The sequence below is a fragment of the Coturnix japonica genome, chromosome 17 (genome assembly GCF_001577835.2).
Source record: "Coturnix japonica isolate 7356 chromosome 17, Coturnix japonica 2.1, whole genome shotgun sequence".
Taxonomy (NCBI): domain Eukaryota; kingdom Metazoa; phylum Chordata; class Aves; order Galliformes; family Phasianidae; genus Coturnix; species Coturnix japonica.
In genome coordinates this window covers 264,372-275,273 of record NC_029532.1, presented here as the reverse complement: position 1 = coordinate 275,273, position 10,902 = coordinate 264,372, and the positions used below count along the sequence as shown (strand labels likewise).

At 57.2% G+C, this 10,902-nt stretch overlaps 1 protein-coding gene across 1 annotated transcript; it reads left to right on the top strand.

Moving 5' to 3' along the window:
• Window positions 1-5,781: 5,781 nt before the first annotated feature.
• Window positions 5,782-10,522, top strand: AMBP (alpha-1-microglobulin/bikunin precursor). Its single transcript, XM_015878702.1, has 10 exons — window positions 5,782-6,153; window positions 6,916-7,058; window positions 7,198-7,274; window positions 7,694-7,807; window positions 8,066-8,167; window positions 8,700-8,737; window positions 9,370-9,448; window positions 9,527-9,694; window positions 9,817-9,993; window positions 10,386-10,522. Exons 1-10 carry the CDS (start codon window positions 6,043-6,045, stop codon window positions 10,415-10,417), a joined length of 1,041 nt encoding a protein of 346 aa, XP_015734188.1. The 5' UTR covers window positions 5,782-6,042; the 3' UTR covers window positions 10,418-10,522.
• Window positions 10,523-10,902: the final 380 nt, after the last annotated feature.

The window sequence follows — 10,902 nt, the reverse complement described above, 5'->3', positions numbered from 1 at the left end:
TCATGGCACACTGCCCATCTCAGGGCCAGAGCACATTACACAAGGCCCTGCAGACACATCCCACAGGACACTCTGATCTCATCCCATTTCTCTGTGTCCCAGACACTGTAGTGTTGGACATGGGCCTGAGCCACGTTTGGCTGAGAAGGTTCAGCTCCCTCCTGTGCTGGGTTGGAGGCTGCCATCCCACTCCTGCAGAATGATCCCTGGGAGCCTAAGATCACTGCTCCCCAGTGGAGCTCACAAAGAGTGGGAGGCAGAGATAGGGCTGTAAGGCAGTCCTTGGCTGCTTCGTGTTATGAGGTCACTTTTGCTGATCCCAGCACTGTCCTGGTTTGGTTTTCTCTGGGGAGGGCAGGGGGTTGGGTATGGAGGTGTGGAAAGCTGCCTGGGTGGAGGAATGGGGTTACAGAGGGGATCTGGGGACAGCAGGTGAGATGGGGATGGAGGGATACATGGGGAGGGATGAATAAACTGATGGGAATGGAAGGAGAGATGGAGGATGGAGGGGGGTGGAAGAAAGGGGAATGGGAGTGTGGCTACGGAGGGAGAGGGGATGCTGGGCAGCTGGGTGGTGACAGGAAGGAGGTGCTGGGACAACTGGGTGCACTGGAAACTCTTTGCTCAGCCTGATTCCAAAACAAATTAATGCTGCTCTGGGGCTGCTGCTTTCAAGGAAGCAGCTTCCCAGGAGGGAACTTCCCTCTCTGCACCACACCTGACCTGGGCAGCAGCTCTGGCATCACACGGTAACTCAGAGAGTCACAGACACGAGCACTGGCTGTTTGCTGAGCATCCACCAACTCCATTCTTGCCTCTGCCCAACCCAGCACCCACCAGCCCGCAGGAGGAGCAGCACCCAGCGCCCAGCACGTGGCACCGGGATGTGTCCTCGCCCCCAGCACAGCACCCAACCGTGCTGCCGGCCCCACAGCTCGATGCATTTCACCCTGCTCACATTCACAGTGACGGTGACAACTCCGAGCCTTCCCCCGGCCACTCACGACTCCCCCCCCTCCATTCAAAGCTCCCGTCCTTTTAAGCTATTTTTTTCCCTCCTATTCATTTCCCGGACGCCTCTATCCTTTTCTCTTGACTAGCCCCTCTCAGGGAGCAGCTGCTATGCTAATAAGCATGAGGCAGAAAAGGGAGAGAGCCTTTGCAGTGGCTGGGGAGGAGAGAAAGACCCCGAGCCCTCCAAATGCCAAATAAATCCCGGGCTGGAGCAGCATCCCCGAACAAAGAGGCCTGGCCTCCCCCCCCTTTTCCTTCTTCCCAATTCCACCACCTTTTCACATTCAAATCTATTAAACAGCGAGCAGAAAGACCCCGAGTATTCATAGCATTGCATTAAAAAGAAAGCCCCGTGGTCCCTCTCCACACAGCCATGGAGGGAAGGGCTCACACCCGTTGTGCTGCCCGGGCACCAAGGAGGTGCCGTGGGACAAAAGAGTCCCAGAACCGCACAAGGAGACGGTGTCCTTCCACCTGTGCCACATCTTTTGTCCCTGGGTCTGCTGGGCTCCTGTCAGGGCTGTGCTCACCCTGGGTGGTGGAACTGGGAGGTTCAGGCATAAGGAGGTGAGGACCCCCAGTGTGTGCGGTGTGACAGCAGGGATGGGGTGGGGATCACCCTGTGTCTGATCCCACCTGCAGGGCAGCCGGTCTTGGAGGGTGGGTGAGGAAGGGGAGGCTCCCATCACAGCCCAGGATGGGACCCCTCTGCTCTCCATGTGGCACACAGTGGGACACCTACGGGCATGTGGCTGTTCTCTGGGGAAGGAGAAGGGATGAACATGGACATTTTCTTCCCATACCTTCCAGGATGGAAACAGAGATGCAGCTCTAGAAGCAGGTCATGTTCTTACATAGTAACAAGTTTCTGATAGGGTCCTAAAGCTCCAGCAGCTGGGGCTATTAATTATATTGAAAAGTGTGTTTATGGGCTGGCAGCAATAACCAGGCACAGCCTATGCTGCATGGTCAATAGCGTGGGATTCAGCTCCAGCCCTGGGGAGGCCATCTGAGGTGGTGCCTGGGTTTCCTCATGGCCATGGGGACAGGGAGTGATGGGGATTGTATGGGAAGTGCTGAAGCACAGCCTGAACCTTTGATTGACCACCTGAGGTGAGCAATAATTCAATTCTCCTGTGCTTCCAGAAGGGGTGGAGCCCAGCTGCACCTCTCCTAGACCCCATTTAAGAGCTGATTACCCCAGGGGAAGGGTCTCTCTAGGAGATTGTTCCTTGTGGGGACTTTCAGCAAGTCTGGGATACAGGTAAGCTCCATCCATTCTTCTCTTACATAACGACTTGTTTAGCCTAACTCTTCTGTATATTTCCCATTTATAACACTGGTATGCTCATTGATTACTCAGAGGTGCTCACACCTGAGTACCTTCTGCTGCTTCCAGTATCCTCTCACATCCTAATTGGTCTCTGCCCAGGCTCTAGAGGACATCCCATTTCCATGTGCATGCTAGGACACTTCAAGAGGAGCAAGCTGTCCATAGTTCAGTGCCTAAATCAATACAGTCAAGAGTCTGGAGGGCAACTGAGATTATGATGATGTGCCTTTTCACAGGCTGGGCCATGTACCACCTTGGGTCCTGCAACTGTGGTCACCAGGGCTCCATCCTGCCCATCACAGCACTGCTTGGCTCTGGGCAGCATGGGGGGCCTGGTCCTTTCTGCTATCAGATAGCATAGGACAACAAGATATTTAGGGTGGGAGGTAGTGACAGGTGGGACAGCCCTCAGAGAACAACACTAACTTCTGTAAGGGACACAGGAGCTCAGACCTCTGTCCTTGCCATGGAAGGCCACAAATCTGTGTGTCTAGCACAGCAAAATATGTCCTTGCATGGGAACCTGGGCTCCCAGGGTGCTCCTAAAAGCATGAAATCCCTGCATGCTTTCAGAGCTGATGCTTTAGGGCTGTTGGGCTTTGCTGATCCACCCTCTCTCTGCCCTGCATTGCAGTCCTCCAGATTCTTGGCCTGGTAAACTCTTGCTGGGCTCCACTGGGGATGTGTTCCCCCAGGAAACAGCTCTCTGGGATGAGCGCCAGCAGGGACCTCAATAGGATTCCAAGAACAGCCTCCCCCATCCTGCAAAGGAAACAGCTCCAAACAGAAAGTGTCAGCCTCAAATTCCCAATTAACAGAGGAGAGGGGTGTTTCCACACCTTCTGCTGGGAATCTGTGTGCAAGCAGCAATCCAGCCCAGTGGCAACACATGGCACGATGTACTGCTGCAGCTTTGCCATCACTGCATCAGCCTTGGGCAGAGGCAGCGTGCACCAGTCTTGCACTCTTTGACCAGGTGACCTGCACGGAGCTGCTGCTTTCTGCTCCTTGCCTGACACGAGTCCTTCATCACACACACACGGGTGGCACAGTGCAGGTGAAGGATGGAATCACAGCGTGGCTGGTTTGGAAGGGTCCTTAAAGCCCTCTCAGCCCCACTCCCTGCTGTGGACTGGATGCCCCCCACCAGGGGGGGCCCAGGGCCCCTTCCAGCTTGGTCTTGTGCACCTTCACTTGAAGGTGGTCCAGTAAGACAGGACCTGGTAGTCAGGTGGGCAGGGCCTACCTGCAGGGCAGGTAGGACGGGGGGCCAGCGGTCTCCTTGGGCAGGCTAGGGAGAAAGAACCCTGCTTAGAGATGCAGGAATGCAGCGGGCTGAATGCGGCGGGGCGGGTCTGATCTGGTGCCCCGCTAAGCCCCCATTCTTTCCCAGCCGGTGCATCTCGTATTCAGGCTGCTTGCTCCTAAGCAGAGTGTCTTTAATCCTTCCCTTGTCTCCTCCATTCCCTTTCAGGCCCTCGGCCAATGGGAAGGGGATGAGCAGCTCTCTCCAGGAAGGAAATTAAAAGCGGGGAGGAGGAGAGTGCGGGGAGGGGGACTTGGACGGGCAGACAATCCTGGAGTGGAGATGCCAGTCATCGGGGTCTCAATAGCCCCATTCACCCTGCCCAGCCACACAGAAAATCAGGGTCACCAGGATCCATGCCCTGCCTGGAGACAACTGTTGCTTTATTCTTTTTAATTGCTGGAAAACGCAGAAAAGTTCACTTGTGTGTGTGGCTGCCTCTGGTGGGGGCTGCGAGGGGGGCGCGGGCGGTGGCGGGGAGGGACGGGTGGGGTGAGGGCGGCACGCAGAGAAGGGGACACAAAAAGCACCGCACGTGAGGGTGGAGGCTGCGACCCGGCGCGGTGCCGGAGCCATCTGCACGGCTGGGGCCACGCTGCGGCGAGGACAGAGACGGGGACGGCGATGCTTTACTGCATTTACCGCCTGTGGGAGACCCCCAGGGCCGGGCGGTGGAGGGGACAGCCCCGGGGGAATGACCCGTGCAGACAGATGCACGCAGGAGGACGGACAGATGTCCTCACGTTGCTGGGCACGGAGGTGCCTGGGCTGATGGTTCTGGCTGGAAACAGCTGGGCACCCACGCAGGGTGGCACAGCACGAGGTTGCCACCCTGGCCCAAGGATGCTGAAACACCTCCCAGTCTTGCCACCATCTGAGAGCTTGTTCCCATTGCTACCCCAGTCAGATTAATCACGTCCCTCCCCGGCCCTGAACACTGCTCTGTGTGCTTGAGCTCAGGACACAGATGAGGAGTCGACTTTCTTTAGAGTTGCTCTGTGGTAACTGATGAGATGAAGTGTCTGATGATGAGAGGAGCCTAGAAAGGCTGAGAGCGTCCTGTTAGGAGCAGGGATGAACGAGGGCAGGTAATGACTGTGAAGTCATGGGAGAGGTGGGCAACGCAGAGTGTGAGGCTGTAATACTCCCATAGTCCTTGGAGTAAGGTGTGTTGGCAGGAAATAGGCTGAAAACAGGAAAAAATAGCTATAATTTCATTACGTGGAGAGTTTTGAGCTTGTTGCTGTCAGGACCAGAAAAAGACTGGGTGAGTTTAGGGACAACAGGTTTGCAAAGGGGCACTGAAAGGGTGAGGCACCGAGCGGGGCTGCGGGGGGCTGCGAGCCGAGCAGGGGCTGCCACCGCTGTGCCGTGACGGGACGCCCGGCGGTCCGGGAGCCTCGGGCACAGGGATGGGGTCGGTGGGGGCGTCCTCAGCAGCGCCCGTGCGGCTGGTGGGCTGCACCGCGCCCCGGTATCCCCCGCACGGGGCGGAGCGGAGACCCGCAGCCCCTGCCCGGCGGGGTCGCTGCCCGCACGGCTCCTCCCGGCCCCGCTCCGCTTCCCGAGGCCGCGGTGGGACATTCCTGGCCGCCGGCTGCCACCTAGTGTTGCCGGGCGGGGGCCGGGGCACGATGCGGGCGGCAGCCGGGGCTGGATGCTCTGCCCGCCGCCCACCAGGCAGAGCATCGCCCCGACGGCGCTGCGAGGTGAAAGTCCGTCCGGCTCCTGTAGCATGTCAGCGGCCTGGGCCGGCTCTGCAAATATTGGGTTACAACCCGGCTGGAAGAGAGGCTCCTGCCCTTTGCTCTGTTTGCAGTTTCCTCCAGCTGTTTGGTTTCAGTTAATCATCTTGAGAAGGCAAACAGCAGCAGGAGGGATGGTGTGCCCACACTACCCACACTTCCCCTCAGGGTGGGTGTCCCAGCCTGCCCAGGTGCCTGGTACCTCCGTGAGGGTCTCACCCCGCTGCCAAGAGGGAGCTGGCAGTTGGGCTCTGCCGAGCTCAGCCCCCACCCCACTATATGCTGGGGGTCTCTTGACGCTCTGCTGCCTGTAGGGTAATGCTGTTCCAGCACAAGGCTCTCAGTAGGATACCAGGGACGGAGTGTGAATCACAGCATTGCGTAAGGCAGACCAGCAGGTGCTGGCCCAGGTCTGAGACAGGTGAAAAGAGGAGCTCAGAAGGAGCTCCACACACCATGGTGAACCCAGGCCATGTGGCCGGGCGTGTGGGACCAGGAGCTGCCCCCGCACCTCCCTGCCTGGCCCTCCCCAGGTTGGCTGTTCCAGCAGCTCTGCTCTCTGTGGTCTGAAGGTCACGCTGCTGCGCAGTGGGGACAGTGCAGAGTCCCCAGTCCTGCTCAGCAGCACTCTGAAGTTGGCAGACATGATGTTTTGGGGTCTTCTTTCCCTCCTCCTCTTCGCTGTGGTCAGTGGGACGCCTGTTGGGGACCAGGATGAGGACATCCAAGTGCAGGAGAACTTTGAGCCTGAGCGGGTAATGGCGGCTTGGCGGTTCCTGGCATTTGGGGGCAGAAGGGATGGGGGGAAGATTTAATTCACTTCCCTCCAAAAAGGAAGATGATATTTCCCATAATGGGCTGTGTGGGGCAGGCCTCCCTTGATGCCAGTCATAGGGACCAAGCCTTTGGGATGGCCTCACCCCAGCAAACACAGGGGCAGGGCAAAGAATCCCAGTCTGTTCATCAGCCCAGCCCAAGCTGTGGGGAGATGCAGGATGTGTGCAGGGTGCGTCCTGCCTGGGAGTGGGCCTGTGGGTCTCCGGCAGCACCCTGCCTGGCTCTGCACACCCAGCAGCATGGCTCTGGGCTCTCCTGGGGCACACGGCAGGTACAAGACCCTGCCTGGTGGGCAGAGGACACAGGGACACTGCCCTGAGCTTGGAAACCCCTCTCAGTTCCCAAAGGACTGCTTACCCCCAAAAGAAGCCAAGGCAGAGAGCAGGAGAAAGAGACAATATTCTGCTAGTGTGAGCATCCATGGGAACAAGAGTCCAGCTTGCTCCTCAGGCTGTTTAGATCCAAGCTCAGAAGCATGGGAAGCCATGTGAGAAAGGTGATCATGGAGTTGGAAATCCTACTGAGTGCTGATCACTTTCCTCCAGCAGCTCTGGCCCTGGCACCCTGCTCACCAACTGACCTCCTGGCCACAAGGATGTCAGCTCTGCAGAAAGCTATGGGATGCCCTGCCTCTGTGGAGGGATCCCGTGGTGGAGACGCCTCTTTTTTTTCCCCCACAGATGTATGGGAAGTGGTATGATGTAGCTGTTGGCACCACCTGCAAATGGATGAAGAACTACAAGGAGAAGTTCAGCATGGGCACACTGGTGCTGGGCCCCGGCCCCAACACTGACCAGATCAGTACCATCAGCACCAGGCTGCGGTATGGGCATTGCTGTGGGTGCTCAGGGATCTCAGGGATCCTATGGCACGGCCAGTTTTGGTGCCCCAGATGTGATTTTCATGCGAAAAACATGAAAGAGTTCATCTCAATCAGACAATTGTTTTCCTCCTCCCTCCAGGCAAGGTGACTGCAAACGCGTTTCAGGAGAGTATCAGAAAACCGACACCCCTGGCAAATACACCTACTATAACCCCAGTAAGTTGGGCTCGCTGCTGGCCTGCTGTGTCCTGAGAGCCACTGTGCTGCAGGGGGTATGAACCAGGTCTGAACCTCAGATGATACAGCTGGTGGCTGGGAGAGCGGCTCAGGGCAGCAGGGCTCAAGGAAAAGGAAGACTCTCCATAGGTCAGGTCATTTTCAACCAAAAAAACTGTGTCTCAGGGGGGCTGCTCCAGAACTGCCTGTGTAGGTACAGCACTGTGAGGTATTCCAGCAGATCCCTCCCAACCCTGGCTGGTTGGTGATGTGAAAGAGGGTCGTGGTCAGTAGCTGCCTCCCAGTGATCTGATAGTTTCTTGAATCTGATTTCACTCCCCTGTTCTGAGGCTGCCTTCTCCACCCCTGTTCCTCCCTAAGGGTAGGAATGATCTCCCTTGTATCTCTTTCTCACCCAGAGTGGGATGTGTCTATCAAGTCCTACGTGCTTCGCACCAACTATGAAGAATACGCAGTCATTCTGATGAAGAAGACAAGTAATTTTGGCCCAACCACCACACTGAAGCTGTATGGTATGTCTGCTGTGGCACTGTGGGCAACAAGCTCTGGGGTGGGCTCAGTAGCACTGCTCTTTGGCTCCAGAGGTGGTGCCTTCAGTCAACTTGTCTTTGGCATCAAATGAGGTTGAGTTTGATGGCTCAGCTTAGAGCCGTAACACACAATGAACACTGAGAACACTGTTATTTGAGATGAACATGATCTGTGTGGGAGAAACTCAGATCTGGGAGCAGCAGACACCAGCTGACAGCCCTTTCCTTGCTGTTACCCAGGGAGAAGCCCAGAGCTGCGGGAAGAGCTCACCGAGGCTTTCCAGCAGCTGGCTCTGGAGATGGGCATCCCTGCAGATTCCATCTTCATCCTGGCCAACAAAGGTAATCTATGGGAGGCACACACCTCTCCTGCTGCCTGTGCCCACAGTGTGATGGTGTGCTGAGGCTGTTCCTTCTTGGTACACAGGACTGAGGAGAAGGGACTGACAGAATGGAGGGAGGAGAAATTAAGGCTTTGTTGGGAAGGGGTAGAAAAGGGATGAGGCTAAGGATCAGCCAGGATTCCACTAGCACCCAGTTTTCTGCAATAGCTGGGGTACTTGGTGGGATCCTTTCTGTGCTGTCAGGTTGAGGTGCCCCAGCATGGCTGTATCTGGAGCAGAACATTGCAGGAACACCCACAGCTGCTCCCTGTATGTGATGAGTGCCTTGTTCAACAAGGAGTGGCAGCAAATGCTTAATGCAGATGGGCATGGGGATTTTAGGGCAGTACTTCTGAGAGGTACAGAACAGTTAGGAGGGAGCCCCTTCCTGAAGGACCCGTGAGAGCACAGTGTAGGGCCATGGTGAGAGGACTTCTTTGTAAAGCCACCACTCTCAAGTTTCTGACTGTCTCTCTTGCGATCTGGGCCAGGTGAATGCATCCCACAGGAGACTGCTGCTGCCCCTGAGGTGAGTGTCTGAGCTAGAACCTCCTGAGATGGATCAAGGCTGGGGATGGAGTTTGCCAGCTAGGATGGAACACAGGCTGTGGGGATGAGAGTCCTGAGTGCTTCAGGTAGCACCAAGGCTCACATCCAAGTAGAAGGCAATGTCTCTTTCCTGTTCTGATTTCATGGGGTAGATTCCTGCACAGGGAGCCTGTTGTCTCCTTACCCCTTGCCTGTCCATGAGTGCTCCAGCTGGGCTGAGGATCCCCCTCTGTGGGTGGGGGGAGGCAGCTAATTGCCCTGCTGATGCTCTGGCTGCTATCACCCAGCGTGTTCCAGTCTCTTTTAGAAAGATTTTAAAGAGGAGATGGGACTTCATAAGAGAAACAGCACAGCTCAGGGCAGACATAATATCTGGAGGATGCACTACCATGTATCAGTGGGACGAGAGAAGCATGCTCAGCTCAGCACAGGGCATGGCTGGTGCATTTTGAGTGTCTTCATCCAAAATGTGTGATCCCAGCCCCCACCTGGAAAGAATACAAGGCTAGGAACAGCACGAGGCATGGAGTGAGCATGGCCTGCTGACCCCAGGCAGATGTCTGCAGGGGGGTGGCATGGCTGATGGCAGCTCTGTGCTTCCTCCCGGAGCAGAGGACACGGAGAGCAGTGCTGCCGCCCGAGGAGGGTTCAGCTGCTGGCCCACTGCCCTCATACGTTGGCAACAAAGAAGGTGGGTCCTGGTGGAGGGGCTGCAGTGGGTGTCCCTGCCCCCGTCACCCAGTCCAACCTGTATTGCACTCACCTGCAGATGCGTGCCGGCTGAACCGGGACCCGGGGCCCTGCAGCGGGATGCTCTCCCGCTTCTTCTACAACACCTCCTCCATGGCCTGCGAGACTTTCCTCTATGGTGGCTGCCTGGGCAACGGCAACAACTTCTACTCAGAGAAGGAGTGCCTGCAGGCCTGCCGCACCGAGGGTGAGTGGGAATGGGGCCACACCGGGTGAGGGGACACAGAGGGAACCGAGGCTGGCCCCAAGCCCTGAGTGTGCAGCACAGGATGCCAGTTCTGCCAGTCCTCCAGTCTCCTTTCCCCACAGCTGCCTGCAGGCTGCCCATTGCCCAGGGGCCCTGCCAGAAACCAGTGGTACGCTGGGCCTTTGATGCGGCGCAGGGCAAGTGCATCAAGTTCAGCTATGGAGGCTGCAAGGGCAACGGGAACAAGTTCTACTCAGAGAAGGAGTGCAAGGAGTACTGTGGGGCTCCTCCACAGGCAGGTATGGCTTATTGCTGCATTGGGGACCAGTCAGGCACTGCTTGTGCATCCCATCCTGCTTGAGGCTGTGTCCCTGTGCTGAGTCTTCCTGCAACTGGGATTGGTCCATCCTGGGCCAGGGACTCTGGTGGGTTGAGAAAAAAGATTCATCTATGAACAGCATCATACGTGGGAACTGTTTAAGCCACAGATGCCCCAAGGCCAGGACTGTACTCCACAATGCTCATTATAACAGGGGAAAAGGCTGTGAGCAGGGCAGAGCACAGCAGGGAGCAGTGGAGGTGTCAGGGGTGTCAAAGCGGGAAGCATCAGCCATCAGCTGTTTGTGGGGTGTGAGTAGGGGTGAGGATGGCACCTGTGGGTCTGTCACACTGCACAGCGTTCTGCTTGCAGAGGATGAGGAGTTTCTGCATCTGTCGAACTGACGAGGATGAAGGACGAGCACTGAGCACTGGAGCTGGGGCTGCACAGGAGCTCCTGCCAATGCAGGAGATATCTCCAACAATAAACGTTTCTGAGGTGACCAGTGATCCCAGTGTCCATCCCGTAGCTGTCGGGAGCTGGGCAGGGGGCTCCGGGAGGGGCAGGAGGGGCTGTTGAGTCCCTGTTGGCCTCCCCAGCAGGGTCCCTTCTGTCCTGAGCCCCTGCCCCCATCTCAGCCCTGCTGACCCGCACGTTGTCCCTATGGGGCAGCTCAGGGCTCTGCCATCCCCATGGATGGACGGCGGCTCCCACGTGCTGGGGCAGCTGATGGGGGGACACTGAGATTTACACCAACAAGTGCACGAGAACGGGGCCGTGAGCTCGGGGGCCACAGAAGGGAACTTGTGGGTACGTGGGGTGTCACGGAGGGCGCCGTGTTGGAGGCTGCAGGAGCCGTGATGGTGCCGCCGCTCTACGGCCCGTACCG